A 21,902-nucleotide genomic window follows, 5' to 3' on the forward strand; every position below is an offset into this window, starting at 1 on the left:
TCCAAATCCAGCAACAGAGATCCTACTTACTGTAATCTGTGAATTATTTTTTATCCTCATGTTACCAATAAACAAATTAAAACTTCACAGACACAGACCTACTAAAGAATGGACTTGAGGATATGGGGAGGGGGAGGGGTGAGATGTGACAGGGTGAGAGAGTGTCATGGACATATACACACTACCAAATGTAAAATAGATAGCTAGCGGGAAGCAGCCGCATAGCACAGGGAGATCAGCTCAGTGCTTTGTGACCGCCTGGGGGGGTGGGATGGGGAGGGTGGGAGGGAGGGAGATGCAGGAGGGAGGAGATATGGGAACGTGTGTATATGTGTAGCTGATTCACTTTGTTATAAAGCAGAAACTAACACACCATTGTGAAGCAATTATACTTCAATAAAGATGTTTAAAAAAAAAAAAAAAAAACTTCACAGAGGTAAGTGTCTTACCCAAGCTATTGGATTTCAACCCTAGGGCTTAAACCACTATTTTGTATCTCTTAATCTGGTGTTACTTCCATTACTATTGGGTTGGCCGAAAAGTTCCTTCAGTTTTTAAGTGAAAATAAAAGACACATTTTTCATTTTCACCAAGGACTTTATTGAACAACGTATTCACTGTTTTATTCCACTACCTTCTGCCATTTTTCAGGCAACTTCATAATTCCATGTTCCCAAAACTTTTTATCTTTTTGAGCAAAGAACTGTTCCAGGTGCCTTTTACAGTCTTCCAAGAAATTGAAATTTTTTCCATTAAGAGAATTTTTATTTATTTATTTATTTATGTCTGTGTTGGGTCTTCGTTTCTGTGCGAGGGCTTTCTCTAGTTGTGGCAAGTGGGGGCCACTCTTCATCGCGGTGCGCGGGCCTCTCACTATCGCGGTCTCTCTCTCACCTTCTTTGGAATGAAGACCGGCCTTTGGTGTGGTTGGTGGTGGTTCATTTCGCTTGCCCCACAATCTCTTCCATTCCACATTACTGTACAGTACCCACTTTTCATCGCTCATCACAATTTGTTTTTAAAACGGAACATTTTCATTACGTTTAAGTAGAGAATCGTGGGACTTCCCTGGTGGCACAGTGGTTAAGAATCCGCCTGCCATATGTACAGGTGATTCACTTTGTTATAAAGCAGAAACTAACACACCACTGTAAAGCAATTATACTCCAATAAAGATGTTAAAAAAAAAAAAAAGAATCCGCCTGCCAATGCAGGGGACATGAGTTCAATCCCTGGAGGAAGATTCCACACACCTTGGAGCAACTAGGCCCGTGACAACTACTGAGCCTGTGCTCTAGAACCCGAGAGCCACAACTACTGAGCCCACGTGCCACTACTACTGAAGCCTGCACGCCTAGAGCCCGTGTTCTGCAACAAGAGAAGACACTGCAATGAGAAGCCCGCATACCACAACAAAGAGTAGCCCCCGCTCACCACAACTAGAGAAAGCCCACCCGCAGCAACAAAGACCCAACACAGCCAAAAATAAATTAGTTAATTTTTTAAAAATGCTTCCAAAAAAAAGTAGAGAATCGCATGCGGAAATACAGTCAAGAAGGTTTTTTTCACTTAACTTATGTGGAACCCAAATATCAAAGCGATTAACATAGCCAAGCTGGTGCAAATGATTTTCAAAGCTTAATTTGGATATATTGAGTATGTCGGCTATCTCTCTCGTGGTATAACACTGATTGTTTTCAATTAATGTCTTGATGTGATCACTATCAACTTCAACTCGTCTACCCGACTGAGAAGCATCGTCCAGGGAGAAATCTCCAGGAAACTTCGCAAACCACTTTTGACACGTTCAATCAGTCACAGCACCTTCTCCATGTGCATTTCAGTTGGGTTTTTACCTTTCTTGAAATAATAAAGCATAATACACCGAAAATGTTGCTTTTTTTCTTCCATCTTCAATATTAAAATGGCTACACAAAAATTCACCTATTTTGATATATTTTTTTAAATGCATACTGATATGACAGCTGTCACAATACCATCAAACAAAATTGTTTCGAATGAAGTTAAAGACAACTTAGTGCTACTAGAGCCATCTTACGGAAAAAAACTGAATGAACCTTTTGGCCAACCCAATATAACTGCTTCTTAAAAATCTAAATTAATCAAACTTATTTAAAATGATTTTTACACAAACATATTTCATTTTCCCTTATATAAACTATAGTTAGGTTGCTGCCAGAATGTGGAAAGAACTTCTAGTGGTTCAAGAGAAAGGAAATAATTTTTAAAAAACCAAAGTGGAAAAATGTCAACAATATTTATTGAAGCGTTAAGACTTGAGTTTCAATCCCTTCTCTTCCAATTATTATTGGGTAAACTTGGCTTCCATAAGTAGTATGGAAAAATTTAAAAAAGCAAAGGTTGGGAGTTAAAAGAAATACAATCTAATCCCAAAGAGTAATACTAGCAGCGTGAGGATAAACAACTAAAATTTAATCATTTGGAACTTTCTTCACCTATAAATGGAGGGAATATTCTTCACAGAATTTCTGTAGAGTTAAAAGAGATTATATATGTAAAGTATCAACTATAGTACATAGCAACATATAGTTGATTTTTTGATGTTACTGATTATCATAATCATTTCCTCATCTGTTTATTAGTGGTAGTAATAATATCCAGCTTATACACATCAGACAATCAAATGAGATTACATAAAAAGCACCCTGAAAACCTTCAAGTTCTAAATAAATATCTATGGTTATTAATTATTATTACACAATTGCAGATACGTAATTGCTTAGATACATAGAAGATTACCAATTTATACAGAGCATCTCCACTTAGACATCCTATTATCTAAAACTCAATACTGCTAAAAATAAAACCTTTTTTCACATCAGAACCTCCTTCCAAACTCCCTGCCTTTCTTTTCTTCCCTGTGCCTTTCAATATGCTGTATTATATCCCAGTCTCTCATCTAAAGACATCTTTTAATTTTCTTCTCCACTCCCTACCCAAGACCAAGTCCAGTTGTTTTTCTTTTTTCTCAATATCACATACAAATCTGGAAATTATATTTCACATTTCCTACTCCAGATCATTTAAAAAGACATTAAATTGGGAATCTCATACACTACTAGAGGGAGAATAAATTGATCAACATTTGTGGACTATAAATTGGCCAGTATATAATCAAGAGTCTTAAGAAAATCTATACTAAAGAAATAATCTCACATGACAACAATGCCTACATGTAACTTCACAATATTATTTACGATCATAAATAAAGTATGAACAGTCTAATACCCAGTAAAGAAAGAGTGAGATAAATTACAATACAGCTATATGACATACAGTAATTAGAAATCTTACTTTTGAATAATATTGACATAGTGAGATGCTCATGGTTTAAGGTTAAATGATAAATATGTTGATAAATATATTTTTACAATTTTACACAAACACAAATACATATGCAGCACATTTTACATAAACACAACATATGCAGAAAAACAAACAAAAAAAGGAAACACTAAAATACTAACAACAAAATGTTAGTGATTATCCTAGAGTAGTAAGATTACAGCAATTTTTATTATCTTCTTTATAGTTTTTAAATTTTTACATTTTCTCAACAAACGTGTTACTTTATAATCCTAAAAAGACATTAAGTCCAGTCTTAGTACAAATCCCTAGTATTAATCAAAGAAAAATCTATTCATTGTTATCTTAATGTATTAAGTTATTCTAAGAATTGAAACATTAAGCCAGCAAAGGGAAACTGAAAAAATTTCTATGGGTGAGTTGGAAAAAAAAAAAAAAAAAGAAAAAGCCATCAAGTAAATCTTGATCCCTATCTCACATCATCAGCAAAAATCAATTCCAAACGGATTGTTAATCTAAATGGAAAAGAAAAATCAAAGTTTCTAGAAGTTAACAAAGGAAAATATCGTCATCACCTTGGGGCAGGCAAAGAATTCTTAAATAGGACACACAAAACACCAAAAGGAAAAGACATAAATTGAACTTCATTAACACTGACTTTTGTTCATCAAAAGAGTAAAAAGGCAAATCAGACTGGAAGAGTGGAAAAGTTAACTGATATATATATTCAACAAATATATAAAGAACTATTACAAATCTGTAAGAGAAAGAAACAACCTAATAGAAAAATGGGCAAAAGATGAACATGTACCTTACAAAAAAATAATATCCAACCAAATTGTCAGTAAATATGAAAGGCACTCAATTTCATTAGTTATCAGTGAAATGCAACCTAACAGATACCAAGGATACAGAGCAATTAGTATAAACTGGCAAAACCATTGAGAAAAACTTCTGACAGAATTCCTATAGCTGAACATATCCATACCCAGCAAACTCAATCCTAAGCATAAAACCAACAGAAATGAGTGTGCACATGCACCAAAAGACACATCCATGAATATTCACAGCAGGGAATTCCCTGGCAGTCCAGTGGTTAGGACTCGGAGCTTTCACCACCAGGGCCTGGGGTTCAATCCCTGGTCGGGGAATTAAGATCCTGCAAGCCACTTGGCACGGCCAAAAAAACAAAAAGACTATTCGCAGGAGCACTTTTCAGAACAGCCAACATCTTGAAACAAGACGGCTATTATATTAGATATACTAGAATGAATAAATTCTGATACATTCACACAACTGACAATTATACAGAAATGAGAATAAACAACTACCTATGCAATAACATGGACATATCTCATAAAAAATGTAAAACAAAGAAATCAGACATCAGAGTAGATAGTACATGATTCTATTTATACTGAATTCAAAGTCAGGTAAAGCTAACTGACCATGATAAAAGTGTTTGGGTAGGGGTTATCTTTAGGAATTAGAGGAGGGTTGTGACTAAACGGGATACAAGAAGGGGAGGGCCTCTGGGATACTGATAATGTTCTATGTCTTAATATGAGTATCGGTTACACATGTATGTTCATTTCTGAGGAAATTCGTGACTTACAATTTGTGCACTTTTCTGTATGAATGCTGTATAAAAAGACATATACCTAGAGAAAGAGCTTTACAAATATGTAGACATATAGATAGATACAAGAAACATGCTGGTATATATAGATATCTATATATATAAGCATGATCCTTTCATCATTATTTCATTCAAACAAATCTAGTAATAACATAAATATCCATCAATAGGGGAGCGGTTAAATAAAATAAGGCACATCATTTAATCATTCATTAAAATAAATAAGCAAGCTTTATATGCAATAACATGGAAATTTCTACAAAATGTTATTAAATGAATAATGCAAATTTCAAAAGTATATAAAAATAACATTATCTAATTTGTATAAAACAAAATGTATATTTTCATAAGATATATATTTACAAAACACATTATATAGAAATAAATACAGACATATATTCTGTATGTTTGTTATAAATTTAAAATTTCCAGGATATCAGTATTAGTGGTTATCTCTTTGGAATCAGAGCAGGAAACAAGGAACTTTTACTTTTTTCTTTGTTCTCTTCTATACTATTTTAATTTTTACAAGGACTATGTAGTCCTTTTATAATAAACTTCATCATACAATTATGAAAAAACCCCAAGCAGACATCTCTGAGACTGATCTAGCTAGACTGACCCTATCACAGCCTTGTCTATAATGATTTCCAATTGGGGCACTACTTTATATAAGAAAGAGTGTAACTCTCATTCAGTACCACTATCTCACAATTCCAAACCAAGCAATTAGACATCAAAGATCAGACAGAACTATATGAAAAGTATTAGGAGACTGGCTATGTTATTAAAGAATCTAAAAAGAAATATTCTATTAACAATTTATGTCCACCTAAGGGAAAAAGAAAAAGATAAATTGAGTCCAACAACTTTACGAGCACTGGAGGATACTGAAAAGTAGACCATTCTGGGTTAGCTCTCTAAAACAACCTACTAGTGGAGATACCTTGATTCATCGACTTGCCAGGTGAGTTGAAATCAGTAACAATAAGCAATAATATGACTCTCACCAGGAAAAACTGTAAAGCAAGATTACTCACTCCATGTTTTCTGCTAAAATATTGATTCCTATCAAATAGGACACTTTCTAAGAGCCATACAAGCAAGTAAAATCTTGTTTAAAAATAAAAAACCCTAGAGAGCTGATACAAATTACCATCTATTTTCTTTAAAATGAGCTCAATTAATAAATGTGTTTCTGAAAATGATAGCGGAAGAGTATGCTGAAGTAAAAAGCATTTGAATGCGGGCAGGGGGAGTACCTCTTTAAGTATACAGACCCAATAAAAGCCAATGCAATCGCCTCAAAAGACAAGGACCCAAGCTGCAAGGAACATAAAATTACTTCTGAATCCCCCAAATGAACTTTAAAAGAAATACAATGGTAATAAGAACTGGCTACAACTAACAAATAACTTTGTTGAAAAAGTATACAATGTCATAGGGATAACAAGTTGGGAGTTAGCCAAAAAGAGAGGAAGAAACATATCCTACCAATGACTATTTAAGCAAATAAATAGAGCCACACAGACTTGTCACCTTCTAGGATGATTGTGAAAGATCATTTGTTACCAATAAATGTTATACAATTCTGCAACTAAAACAGTATAAAATATGTGGCAAAAATAGTTAAGTATCTTAAAATCACTGACATGGATAAAATGATTATTTTTGTTGTTGTTAAATAGGAGAGGAAAAGTCACTCATTACAGGACATATACTCAAATTCCTAGCAACAGCATACTGGAGTTTTACTGACTGGAGCAACAGGTATTTGGGGAAATATCTATACAATTCTCCTTAAACTAATGACAGGATTTAAGGCAATTTTAAAACTAAAAACGAAAGAGAGGTCTTAAAGCAAGGGCTAAATAAGTCTTGAGTTTCCTAGACCATTAAACAAAATAATCATAAATACTAAATGCATAAAAGGAGGTCTACAATTTTATTCATGCTGTTTTACAGCACAGAAATTCATGACTAAAATAAAAAAGCTACACGAGCAGTGAAGTATATTTCTTCAGGAGTTGTAAATACCTGAAATACTTTACACTTTATTATATCATCAAATGACTAGAACATGATTTTTTATAGCTCCTAATTTATAAAATCCTTTCGTTCAAGTACAATCCAATAGCCTTCTAGAAAACAAATGTGGCATATATCGTTACGAATGACAGTTTGCTCCATTTTGTCAATACAAACATGTCCTTTACTCTTCAACATACTTGACATCAAACTGCAAAAATACAGACCATAAAGTTCCCAATCCCTCTTCTATGGGTATAAGAATTAAAAGGATAAGCCAAATACTTTTTTTCAAATTTCTGAAATAAATTTAGTTTCTGAGTTGAGAAGCTTTCTAACACAGTGCTATCCAATAAAGCTTCCAGCAATGATGGAAATATTCTTTATCTACGCTAATACAGACGCCATTAACCACATGTGGCTACTGAGCACTTGAAATGTGGCTAATGCAATTGAGGAACTGAAATATTAGTTTTAGCTCATTTTAATTCAAATTTCTAACATCTTTGAAAACAAAGTTCTAATGAGCAAACTACGGACATTCAAAAGTTCTGCAGGACTTCCTGGTGGCGCCGTGGTTAAGAATCCACCTGCCAATGCAGGGGACACGGGTTTGAGCCCTGGTCCAGGAAGATCCCACATGCCGCGGAGCAACTAAGCCCATGCGCCACAACTACTGAGCCTGCACTGTAGAGCCCACGAGCCACAACAACTGCGCTCGAATGCCGCAACTACTGAAGCCCCTCCGCCTAGAACCTGTGCTCCACAACAAGAGAAGCCACCGCAATGAGAAGCCCGCGCACCGCAACAGAGTAGCCCCCACTCGCCAAAACTAGAGAAAGCCCGCGCACAGCAACAAAGACCTGACGCAGCCAAAAATAAATAAATAAAATAAATTATTTTAAAAACAAGGTTGGCCTGCAGACTGCAGACTGCTGTTGAAAATGTAGAGCCACAGAGTTGAAGCTGGGTGATTGATTTAGAGTAGCAAGGTCAAGATAAATCCTGAAAACCAGCAGTTTCCACAAATGAAAAACTTTTACTTCAACTGTCACAAAACAATAGGGTGTTTACATAGGCTACAGAACCTAAACTGTTATTAACAGTTTAAGAAAACACAAAACTCAACTTTCTGTTTTGCATTAACAAAAAAAAGTTAATATGAAATAAAGTTCTTTGTGACTTCCAAGTGAATGAGCAAATAAAAGGAAAAAAAAACACTTATATGTTCAATATCTATTTTTAAAAGACTTTTAGTACACAATCTAGAAAGGATGAAAGGCCATGTAGCTTAAGTTTTCACCTTCTGGGAGACCTGGATCATACTCTTCTACATCAATGCCCTCTATTTAACTCAAAAATGTATATTCATGATCCCAAGACCTGCCCTTCACCACTATGCCTTATCAGCAGGAATGCATAAGTAATAAGTAAGGGATATAATGTCTCGTATCTGTTATGTACTACTATAAAGCAATGTTACACAAATCCTAAATTCTGCCATTTGGTATACAGTATGAGACAACTTTTCATTGATTCATTCGCACAAGGGACTCAAATTTATCAGCATCTACTAGGAGTAACAGGACTCAATTATGGATAATCCAAAATTTGGAATATCAAGCAGGTATTTAAGAAGTATTAGAAGAGTAAGGAGTTGAGAAAAGTTCAAACCATGCTGGTAAATGAAAAGAATAGATAAAAAGCAACATGACCCTATGCATGTTAGGCATATCAAAGAAGCACTGAAGAACATACACCAGAATGTTAGGAGTGATTATATCCAGTGGCAGGGGTATGATAGGGTATTCATCCTGGAGATATGTACACCTATGTTCACACAAAAACCTACACATGAACGTTCACAGCAGCTTTATTTGTAATAGCCAAAACATGGAAACAATTAAAATGTCTCTCGATAAGTGAATGTTTAAACTGTGGTACAACCATACCATGGAATACTACTATATAATAAAAAAGAACAAAGAATTGATATATACAACAACTCAGATGGCTCTCAAGGGCATTAAGTGAAAAAAGTCAATCTCAAAAGGTCACATACTATATGATTCCACTGATATAATATTCTCAATATGACAAAGTTTTAGAGATGGAAAACAGATTAGGGTAGGATAGCCAGGGGTTAGGAATGGTGGGGGTAACAAGAAGAGGTGTGACTACAGAGGGGTAGCACCAGGAAGATCTTTGGTATGATGTTCTGTATCCTGAGAGTCATGGTAGTTACACACACCTACATGTATACAAAGAAAGGTCTAAAACAGTCACCTAAACTTCTACTTTAAGAAGCTACGAAAAGAAGAGCAAATTAAAAATAAAAAGAAGAGCAAATTAAAAAGTAAGCAGAAGGAAAGAAATAAATGAGAGTAAAGATGAAAGAAAGTTCAAATGAACGATAGTGAGCTCAATAAAACCAAACCTTAATCTTTGAAGAGACCAGTAAAACTCTACCCAGATTAATCAAGAAAAAGACAATTAGCACTATCAGGAATGTGAAAAAAGAAATTATTACAAATCCTTTAGACAATAAAAGAATTAAGAAAATATTATGCATATTTTTGTTCAATTAAAAAATAAAAGAATGAACAAATCCTTTGAAAAATATAATTTATCAAAACTAAATCAAGAATAAAATTTAAAATCTGAGTAGCCTTACATGTTTTAAAAATTATATTTGAAAGTAAAAACTTTCCCATAAAGAAAACTCAGCCAAAGATTAGCTTTATTGGTGAAGTCTACTAAATATGTATGATAGAAATAATACCAATCTTACACAAACTCTTTCAGAAAATAGAGAAGGAACTATTTCCTACCCCATTTTAAATGTGGCCAGTATATCTAAAACAAAGACTGCAAGAAAACTAGTATCCCTCATAAACATACACATAAAAATTCTTTTAAAAAAATTAGTAAACTGAATCCAGCAACTTATAAAAAAGATGACACATCATGACCAAGTGTGGTTTATCCCAGGAATGCAGGGTTGATTTAACATTTGAAAATCAATCAATAAATTCACTATATTAAGAAAAGGGAGGAGGGACTTCCCTGGTGGCACAGTGGTTGGGAATCCGCCTGCCAGTGCAGGTGACAAGGGTTCAAGCCCTGGTCCGGGAAGATCCCACATGCTGCGGAGGAACTAAGCCCATGTGCCACAACTACTGAGCCTGCGCTCTAGAGCCCATGCTCCGCAACAAGAGAAGCCACCGAAAGGAGAAGCCCACACACTGCAACGAAGAGTAGCCCCCGCTTGGCGCAACTAGAGAAAGCCCGCGTGCAGCAACGAAGACCCAATGCAGCCAAAAATAAATAAATATATTTTTAAAAAAGGGGGGGAATCATATAATCATCTAACAGATGCAGAAAAAATATCGATGAAGTTATACATCTATTCATAGCTTAAAAAAATCTCAACAAACTAGAAAGAAAACTTCTTCCACCTAATAAATAAAGATCACCTAAGAAAAATCTAGCTAAAACAATTCTTAATGGTGAAAAGCTGAATGCAGTCCCGTAAAGATCAGGAAAAAAGCAAAGATGTCTACTTTTACCACTTCTATTCAACACGGTACTGGAGGCCTAGTCAATACAATAAGGAAGAAAAAAGAAGTTAGCTTGGAAAGGAAGATGTAAAATTTATGGATAATAGGGACTGTGAATAAACCTAAGGAATCTTACTAGAACTAATAGGTGCATATAACAAGATCACAGAATACATGGTCAATATAAAAAGAATCAACTGCATTTCTATATACCAGTCATAAACAATTACACACTGAAAATTTTTTGAACACACAGCAACGAAGACCCAACGCAGCCATAAACAAACAAACAAATAAATAAATAAATTTATATTAAAAAAAATACAGCGATCAAGAGTAATACTGATGCAGGAGGGAAATCCAAAAGGGAGGGGATATATGTATATGTATGGCTGACTCATTTTGCTGTGCAGTAGAAGCTAACACAACATTGTAAAGCAACTATACTCCAATAAAAATTAATTTAAAATAAAAGAGTAATACTAATGGAAAGACAGATACTAGATCAAACAAAATGAAAACAGAAGAGAAATAGTTTAACTTCTATAAAAATGTACCCAAAAGAAAAGAAAAAAGACTTGCACAACAATGTTCATAGCAGCTTTATCCATAAAGGTTGAAAACTAGAGATAATAAATAACCATAAAGAAGGAAATAAATAAACAAAATTTTAGGATAATAAAACAACAGAATGTTAATCAACAATGAAAAGGGATGAACTACTTATACACCCAACCAACATGAAAAACTGCAAAAACACTATGCTGAGCAAAAGAAGCTGGAGAAGAAATTTTAAAATACCTACTTCATTAGTGTGACAACTAAATAACCAAGCCATCATTCTCTTTCTAATGCAACTGAAAATTAATTTAAAATACATTACAATAGACTACTGCTTTGAGGTGTTCAGTACCAACACCTGCAAAATGAAACCCTTAATCAATCTCTAACTTGTGAGATTATACTATAACACAATAGGAATGCACACTTTGTAAAGATGAATGTTACTTTTTAATATACTTATCCACAGGAAAAGCAATTATTATTTTACATTGTTTCAGTTGCTTTTCAATTAGTAAGTAAAAACTATGTGAAAAATACTGCTATTTAGTTACAGCTATTTAGTTCTTTTTTTAAAATTTTATTTATTTATTTTCTTCGTTGCTGCACGCAGGCTTTCTCTAGTTGCGGCAACTGGGGGCTACTCTTCGTTGTGGTGCAAGGGCTTTTCATTGCAGTGGCTTCTCTTGTTGCGGAGCATGGGTTCTAGGAGTACGAGCTTCAGCAGTTGTGGCACGAGGGCTCAGTAGTTGTGGCTTGCGGGCTCTAGAGCGCAGGCTCAGTAGTTGTGGCACACGGGCTTAGTTGCTCCGCAGCATGTGGGACCAGGGCTCAAACCTGTGTCCCCTGCGCTGGCAGGCGGATTCTTAACCACTGTGCCACCAGGGAAGTCCCTATTTAGTTCTATAGTAGAATTTTTTCAAATAAAATTGATATTCTATAGGGGAAAAAAAAAAAAAAGAAGCTGGACACAAGAGTTACATATGATTCCATTCACATAAAGTTCTCAAAGGACAACACTAATCTATGGTGGGGGGGAAAAAACCCACAACAACTGTTGTGGAGTGGACTGACCAGGAAGAAACACAAACTTTCTAGGATGATGAAAATATTCTGTACCTTGATGCCTTGTGGGTTATACAAGTTTATGCAGTTGTAAAAACTCTAAACTATAAACTCAGGATCTCACAGCATTTCAATTTAAACTTTTTCTCAATTAAAAAAAATTTCTTTCACTCAAAAAGTATCTGACTGCCTACCATAGCCCAGTTATTGAGAACACAAAGTTAAAATACAGGTTCCAGAAAAGAGACCTCATGGTCCTGCAAGCCAAGAAATGAAAAATAAGTTAGTTACTATAATGAAAATTACACAAAAGAAAGCTTTGAGAAGTGAAAAACGGTAGACTGCCAAACAAAGAATATTACAGGTATATACAACATGTACAGAAGTAATAGAAAAAATCATATTGGACCTGGGCAACTAATGTAATTTCAATGTACTTAAAAGTATGAAGCGGGGAGAGGGGCTTGAAGCACTGTACACAGGAGCTGGATAAGATAAGAAGGGACCTGATCACCCTTTCAGCCCAAGCAAAAGAATACATTTCAGCTGTTTAGCAATAAGAAACCTCTGAAAAAGTTTTGGTAGGGGAGTGATAAGTATAAATATCGTTTTAGAAAGATCACTATAGGAACCATCTGAAATACAGACTGGATAAGGCTCAGGCTACAATCAGTCCAATAAGAAAGCTATTGCGGGACTTCTCTGGTGGTGCAGTGGTTAAGAATCCGCCTGCGAATGCAGGGGACACGGGTTTGAGCCCTGGTCTGGGAAGATCCCACATGCCACGGAGCAACTAAGCCCGTGCGCCACAACTACTGAGCCTGCACCCTAGAGCCCGTGAGCCACAACTACTGACCCCGAGTGCCTAGAGCCTGTGTTCCGCAACAAGAGAAGCCACCGCAATGAGAAGCTCGCACACCACAATGAAGAGTAGCCCCTGCTCACCGCAACTAGAGAAAGCCCATGTGCAGCAATGAAGACCCAATGCAGCCAAAAATAAATAATAAATAAATCAATTTATTAAAAAAAAAAAGCTATTGCAATCAATATACAACTTTACCCAACAACAGCAAAACACTAATTCTTCTCAATCTCACATGGAGCATTCACCAAGACAGATGACATTCAGGGCCATAAAACACAACTTCCCAAATGTAAAAGAACAGAAAATCATATAATAAACACTCTCAGACCACAACAGAACTAAACTAGATATCAGTAACAGAAAAATAGTTGGAAAATCCCCAAATGCTTGGATATTAAACAACATACTTCCAAATAACACATGAATCAAAGAAGAAGTCTCAGAAGAAATTAAAAGATAAAATGAACTAAATGAAAATAAAAATACAACTTATCAAAATGTGAGGGACACTGAAAGCAGTGCTTAGAGAGAAATTTATATCACTGAATGCTATATTAGAATGCCATTTCTATATATCAGAAAAGATCTAAATCAATCACCTAAACTTCCACCACTGAAAACTGGAGGGGCAGATGGCAAATTAAGTCCAAAATAACAGAAGAAATCATAAAAATCAGAGCAGAAATCAATGAAACTGAAAACTGGAAATCAACAGAAAAAAATCAAAAGCTAGTTCTCTATAAAATTAGTAAGTCTTTACTGGGGAGAGGTAAAAATGGGGAATTGGTGTTCAGTGGGTATAGAGATTCAGCTTTGCAAGATGAAACAGTTGTACAGTAGATCTAGAGATCTACTGTACAACAATGTGAGTATAGTTAACTGTATGCTGATACTGTATGTAATACCATATGCTTAAAACTGTTAAGATACTTTTTTTAAAAAAAAGGCAGCAAGCCTATAGCCAGGCTAAGAAAAAAAGGTATAAATTACTGATATCAGAAATGAAAGTGGGGACATCACTACAGACCCCATAGACATTAAAAGGATAATAAAGGAATACTATGAACAACTCTATGCCCGCAAATTTGATAACGTAGATGAATTGAACCAATTCCTCGGAAGACACAATCTGTCAAAACTCACACAAGAAGAAACAGACAATCTGAATAGGTCTATAGCTATTAAAGAAATTGAATCAGTAATTAATAACCTTCCAAAAAAGAAAGTATCAGGCCCTACGGATTCACTGGTGAATTCCACCAAACATTCAAGGAAGAAATTATACCAGTTCTCTACAATCTCTCCCAGAAGACCAAAGCAGAGGGAATACTCCTAACTCATTCTATGAGGCCAGGATTACTCTAATATCCAAACCAGACAAAGATATTGCACGAAAAGAAAACTAGACCAATCTATCTCATGAACATAGATGCAAAAATCCTCAACAGCTATTAGTAATCTGAATCAAACAGTGTGTAAAAAGAATTATACGCCACAACAAAGTGGAATTTCTTCCAGGTATGCAAGGCTGATTCAACCTTTAAAAATTAATTAGGGGCTTCCCTGGTGGCGCAGTGGTTGAGAATCTGCCTGCCAATGCAGGGGACACGGGTTCGAGCCCTGGTCTGGGAGGATCCCACATGCCGCGGAGCAACTAGGCCCGTGAGCCACAACTACTGAGCCTGCGCGTCTGGAGCCTATGCTCCCAACAAGAGAGGCCGCGATAGTGAAAGGCCCGCGCACCGCGATGAAGAGTGGCTCCCGCTTGCTGCAACTAGAGAAAGCCCTTACACACAAACGGAGACCCAATGCAGCCAAAAATAAATAAATTAAAGAAATTCTCAAAAAAAAAAATTAATTAATGTAATCCATCACCATCAACAGGCTGAAAAAGGAAAAGGCTATTGCAATGGACTAGGTAAAAGTTGGTGAGCACATGTATTAGAACACAGCTGTAAGTAGTTATCCATTCATTCACACCATGTGCCAACACCTGGGACATAATAGAAAATAAGACAAAATTCATGCTCTCATACATAGATAGAGCCTACGATCTATCAGAGAGACAGACAGTGAACAAGTCCCTGTTGCAGGAACTACACCTAGACCAGACAGAAGTGGCAAGCTGATGATGATGAAGTTTTAACTAGGTTAAAAAACAGGGAGAGGCTATGACTGAGGGGAATATTACAAGTAGGATATACAAAGGTCCTAAAGCAAAAGAAAAAGCACAGTATATCAGAAGTACTGAAAGGATCCAGGTTTAATATCACATAAACAATAGAAGAGGATTACATTACAGTTGTAGTTTTGCTGGTCATCAGGTAAAAATAAAGATACAAGAAGGCAAAAAAAAACACTCAGCCTCCTTACCTTCGTGAGCCTCCCACACTCCCTGCCTGCATCAGCACCATGCTCAGGAAGGCCCTGCTCCTCTCTGCCTGGTTTGCCCTGGCTGTGACTTACCCCACACTACTCCCAGAATTCATCACTGACCTACAGTCAGTCAACCACTGTCCTACTACACTTGACCAGTGACCAAGATACAGAAACAACCATTGACTTGTATTTGGAGAACACACAGGCTTTTCGCATTACCTACTAATGTGGAATTAAACACCCTCAGCTGTGAGGAAGAAGTCACTAAGGCCAGAGTTGATTATGAGTCACTTCACACAGAAAACTCATGGAGTAAAGATTATGAAGATGTTACTGCTGGTTATTCCAAAGAGTCCGTGACTGAAGCACCAGATGAGCCCAGCATCTTCATGGGACGCAATGAGTCCAGCTCACTGTTTTTGTTTTTTGTTAGAAAATGAAGCAATTCTCCATTAGCTGTGACCATCACTCTGCTAACCACAACTTTCTAAAAAGATTCTGAGCCTCTGAACAAGCCTACCATTCCATTATAGGAGCTTGAATAATTGCAAAGACTGTGAGACATAGGATGTACCCACTTGAGGAAAGAGTGGCAGAAATTGTACACAGACAGAAAAGGGGCATCTCGTAATCTCTTCACCATGTCCCATTTAATGTGGGCCCAATAAATGTTCATTTGAATTGAAAAAAAAAGAAGTTATGGGTGCCTACAAAAGAGTACCTTAGGTGATGACCTATGACATCCAGGGTAAACAGACTAAAGAGCTGATATCCTTTTTAAAGATAATGAAAAAAATAAAGATGGCACGAACTGCCAAGAGTTACAGAATTTGAAGGAAAAACTCTCAAGTGTACAATCTTTTTCCAGCTGTGCTCCAGATTCAATCTTTCTACTCTTTAAGGAGAAATCCAGAAGTTGAAACAAAGTATCTTTTTAAATTAAGCACTTAAAATTTAATACACACACACACAAATTCAATACACAGTAATCCTGATAAATAAATAAATAAATGTTATCCAGAAAAGATAAGTTTCTGAAATGTATGTAATACCAAAACTTAATTTTGCCTTTTCAACTATGATTTTTACCAATATTTAGTATATCTATTTAATAATGCCCATTTGAACTATTTATATTCAGCCTTTAAACACTTTCTGAAATTTCTTCAATGACTTGTATCACTTAATACAAAATTAATTATGTTTCTAACTGTAAGTTTAATATCTTATAAAGGAATTACTTACAGGGACATTAAGTGCATACTGTAGTCCTTGAGGAAGTCTTTCATGTGTCTCCATCTGCTCTTCATCATTTTTCACTGTCTCCTCATGGACCATGAGTTCATCATGTGATATCATATCCTGTTGTCTCATTTCACTTTCTTGTAACACTTCATCTGCAGCAAGGATCTCCTGGTGAGGCATACTCCGATCTTGAAGAACTGACTCCTGCAGCTCTCCAGACACAGTAGACTGGCCAGACACTCCACCCATTACAACCATTGCCCTGGAAGACTGCATTTCGTCTATGCCGCCACATTTAAGAAATAATCCTTCCAGTTTGTCGTCAATGTTCATGCTTAAGTATAACTGCCTAGAAAGACCAAGTTTGGCAACAAAGCATAATAAATTAGTTTTATATGTCTACTCGAATTTTTTAAATTTCAAATTATGAAAGGTTCACACTATAATAAAAATGTTTTATTCATATAATTCAATATTGCCTCCAATTTAAAAATTACCATGATAAATTTCCAAAGGCTGGTAGAGTAAAACACAAATTTTTATTTCTGACATGAAGACACAAAATCCTAATCTATTTCATTATGAAAAATGAGCATAACATAAAGCAAATTGGGGGAAAGTATTTGTAACACCAGAAGGATCCACATCCTGTAATATACTAAAATGTTTTAAAAATAAAAAGAAATAACATTAAGAAATAAACTGAGAGAACAGTATCAGGCAAATCATAAAGAAAAATTAGAAATAGTCACTAAATATATAAAATAATATTCACTTACAGTAGTAATTAAAGAAATGAACATTAAAACCATATTTTATCCACCAAACTGATAATAACTCTTAAAAAATACATCTGAGGTTGAGGTGGCAGGGGAAAAAAAAAAAAAGACACTCATCTACTGACAGTGGGAGTATATTAGTTCAACTATTTTCAAAGGTAATTTGGTACCATATATCAAAAGCCATAAAAATGCACATATTCTTTGAACTGGTGATTTTACTTTTAGGAATCTATCCTGATGAAATGAGAAATACATATAGAGATATGCATGGAAAATCACTACAGCAGTACTTCAATAGTGAAAAACTGGAATTACACTGCGTATTCAACAAAAGGAAACTGGTTAAATTATATTCATACATATGTTTTAAAACTAGACTTCAGTAAATTTACTAAAAATCATTGAACTGTACACTTAGGATGGGTGAATTTTATTGTATATAAATTATATCTCAATGTTTTTCTTAAAAACAGAATCAGAAAAATGGCTATCCTTGGGTGAAGAGGCCGTTGATAGGAGGTAGGAAAAGGGGGGTGTCTGGAAACTGACAATGTTTTTCCTGAGTTGAATGCTGATTGCACAGGTGTGCTCACGTTGTAAAATTTTAAGATGCATATATCCGTGATATGCATACATTTCTGCCAGAATAAATAAATTCAAATTTACTGAATTTATACTTCAGTAAAAAGTTAAAGTCTGTTGGAATTCAAAAAATATCCATACAGTCAAAAAATATTCTTGAAAAATATTTGAAAATTTGGGGGAAAAGCCTGATATATTAAGGGAAATGTGTGTATAAATATGTGTTTGTACACAGATTTACTGAAAATGCTAACAATATTAATATTACCACTGGGTGGTGAAATTACCAGGTTTTTTTCATATTTACATTTATCTCTAATTTGAAAACTTCCTATAATAAAATTTTATTTCTTTCAAATGCTTTTAAATTTGTTAAAATGGAAAAAGTAGTATTTTCATTACTAATATATTCTTAAATAATTGCACATGATTAAATAAATTTAAGAGGTCATGATAAGAACTAGACACTATTAAATAATTACATTATCTTATTACATTATCTTATTTTTTCCATTATTACAGAAAAAACAGGCAACGTGAAATCTTCTAACTTTCGGTGCTGTAAATTCGCACTCCACTGTGTTACTTGAGGAACTAGCATAACAATAATCATGAAATCCAAAGAAACTTCATCTCAAAGGATGTCAGAACATTGGTACTGTTTGTTTTTTATCAGATTGTGCAAAATAAACACACACGCTCGCCCAACATGATGGGTCCACAATTAGTAAATGCATTAACTATGTTTCAGTTTAGTCACCTCTTTCCCAAATCAATCAGGTAGTAATGGTTACTACTTTGATCATAGCTTTCAGAGGTACAATAAATGATCAGTTAAATTGAAATACACTACTGAAATTTAAATACTCTTTCATTTACTAAGGTTATCATCTAGGGAGAAAACTTTACTTAAATGCACAGCTCAAAAAACAGCTCATATAAACAGCAAAGTAAATAAAAACATAATTCATACTTGCTAACCTTGTCTTCCCTGGTACCAGGTAGTATGGTAAGTCCAGAATACATACTGGACAAAGGAACAAGAATCTAATTTCTCTTTCCAAAATCTTTAAGTAGTCTAAAGGACAAACATTTAAAACATATCACCAAATAACTGTCCTCTTCAAATATTCTATTTATCACATTTCTAGAGAATAAACTATCCCACAACTAAGTGAAATTTAAGTCTCTTAGGGTTAAAATTTGCTTATTTCTTTGGAAATCCTTACCAAATCAATTATATTCTTCTAATCTGTTTATTGTTTTCCTAAAGGATTTGGAAAGCCCCCAACTTAAGAGGGACGTATATATACACAAAGCCACCCTTTATTGCTGTGACATCTGCAATTGCCACATACATTATCATTAAAAAAAAAAAAAACCCACACCCTTGGGAGCTTTTAAAGAATACGGGAGAAGCAAAAGAAGTAGTTATTAAAAGACGACATTAATAAAAGATATTAGAAAAACTGACCCAGGACAGAACTTTTTTTAAAAAATTAGCTAAAGTTGAAACTGACTTACTAACCCAATGCAAGGTCTATATTTCCCTAAAGTAGTGGTCCTCATCTCCAATGTTTTTTGTCATGCACCTCATCAATTTTTTTAAATTTATCATATCCTAATACATGTATACTATTTAAAACTATACCTATAATACTGTGTTAATATGTAATATGCCTATTAAAATAAACATAAAAACATAATTTTTTAAAACTAACCTTATCCCTAACATCAGGCTGAAACAGTTAAGTATTGAGGAAGTCAAAGGACTTTGGAGAGAGAGAATATCTGGGGGAAAAAAGGCAGGTTTGCAAAAAAGTGCCAGAATGAGGGATTTGGAACAGGAAGATACCACACCTCAATATACAGGTAGTAAATAAAACGGGAAGTGGAAATACTGTTAACGAAGGCAAACTTGACCTCCTCGAAAATTTTCTCGAAAACAGGCCATATATACGGAAAAAGGAATCGCTCTTCCTTTGTTACATATGGTTTCTTATTCCTATGACCCCAAATGAAGCCATATATTTCAAATTACTGGCTAACCTAAAAACTGTTCTTGAGACAATTTCCCTTAAATACCAGAAACTACTAAGATTTCAACACAGATTTCAATATCAATGAACACTGCTTTGACAAGGTTTTAAAGTTAGTTTTGGAAAATCTGCCAGAATGAAAACTGTATGTACCACTGAGCCAGCAACCTCACTGCCAGAGTATATACAATCCTATGTATGTGCTTAGTCATAAAAATTAACCAAAGATGTATGTACAAGGATGTCTGCTGCGACCTTTTAATGGAAAAAGATTGGAAACAACCTAAGCATCCACTAATAGAAGACTTGTTAAATTAATTATGATTCAACCATACACTGGAATACACACAGCCACTAAAGTGAATGAGGTAGTTACATGTGCTGGGTAAAAAGTTTTCCAAGATATATTAAGTGGAAAAAAAAAATCAAGAAGAAGATACATAGACAAATAAGTGAGCCCCACTTGTATCACACACCTCAACCAGCGTCTGGGCAGAGTAAGCTGGACAGGAAATAAACAAGGCTCTCAAACAAAAAAAGTTAATTTCACTAAGCCCATGGTAAATGGGAAAAGGGCAAAGCTACCCTAAGAAAAATGATAAAGAAAGGTATGTTTTTTATTGTCCTTGAAGCTCTCTTATATGCACTTACTATCTTTAACTTTCCCCCTTGTAACTCCTACATGATCTATGTCAAAGCTCTTATGTGCTTCTCTGCACATTCAAAAACCCAAATACAGCAAAAGGTCCCAAGCTCAAAAGTTAACACAGGCTACTTCCCTTCGCTAATTTCAATATTTTCAGGGAGGATCAGCTGAGTGTAAAGAAAGGAAACTGATGTTATCAATCTGCACTAACATGTGAATATTTAAATGTCTCTTCCTGCTAAACCTTCAAAAAGCCAACTGTTTTTTGACCCAAATGTCTATACAATTAATGGAAATTCAGGAGTTAGGAATATTACACAGGAGAGAGAAAAAAAGAAAGAATGCTTAAGTCATGTCACTTACATGAAAGGCTGCTCTGGAAGAAAAAAAGAAATAAACAACTAATCTGCATTCCCAGGAGCCTCTCTCAAACGGGGAAAAAGAAGGACTAGGTGGAGTAATAAGCAATAAGCCACCCTGAGCTCCTTGTAATGACCCATTATTCTGCAACTGAAGGAAGCTTGGGCAGCTGACAAAGAATATAAAATTGCAGAGCTGTTATGATCCAAGACAGGACGGACAGTGATGTTCTAGAACTAACTGAGCTAAAGGTAAGACGGCACTCCTTCTGGAGTTACCCAGAACAGAGATTGCTAAAAACTAGAACTTAGTAAGAGAGGGAGGGAAGGAAGGGGCCCACTTCAGGCCAATTTCTCTGAAATCCCCCTTTAGCAGATTACTTCAAACGCTGCGTTCTTTTCCCCCTTCCAAGTTTTGTTCTTCCCTCATCTCCATCCCTCTGCCAGAGAAGCTAGAAGGTATAGTAAAAGGGATATTGAGGGGACCACAATTCAGCTTTCTGCTCCATTCAATTCTCCCTCTCCCACACACACTCCCACCATCCTTTTGTACTGAAAAATGTTTGGTTCAGCTGTGTAAAAGTAATCCAAATTGCAGCCGATTAAGAAATCCCTAGTCATTTAAGCCTAATGGCAATGCGGTACTTAAAGAGAATATAAATTATCAGCCATCACTTTCTCCTGCCTTCCAGAAAAGACAGTTGACTCTTCTTGTTGGACCTTCTAATTTAATGCTTCTAATCAACTGTGTGCTAGCAATTAGAAACTATGCTTTATAGATTTGTATAAGCTGAAATAGAGTAA

General features: G+C 35.3%; 1 protein-coding gene across 8 annotated transcripts in view; it reads right to left on the reverse strand.

Annotated features, from left to right (window-relative positions):
* The window catches only part of ZNF148 (zinc finger protein 148), a 127,850-nt gene that overhangs the window by 61,677 nt on the left and 44,271 nt on the right, over positions 1 to 21,902 (reverse strand). For all 8 annotated transcript variants that reach the window (XM_082392321.1, XM_082392320.1, XM_082392326.1 and 5 more), the window contains one exon: positions 16,691 to 17,039. In XM_082392321.1, the coding sequence (XP_082248447.1) occupies positions 16,691 to 17,023 (333 nt within the window). In that variant the 5' untranslated portion in view covers positions 17,024 to 17,039. The remainder of the gene's footprint in view (positions 1 to 16,690; positions 17,040 to 21,902) is intronic.

Source organism: Balaenoptera borealis (assembly GCF_965194805.1).
Source record: "Balaenoptera borealis genome assembly, chromosome: 5".
Taxonomy (NCBI): Eukaryota; Metazoa; Chordata; class Mammalia; order Artiodactyla; family Balaenopteridae; genus Balaenoptera; species Balaenoptera borealis.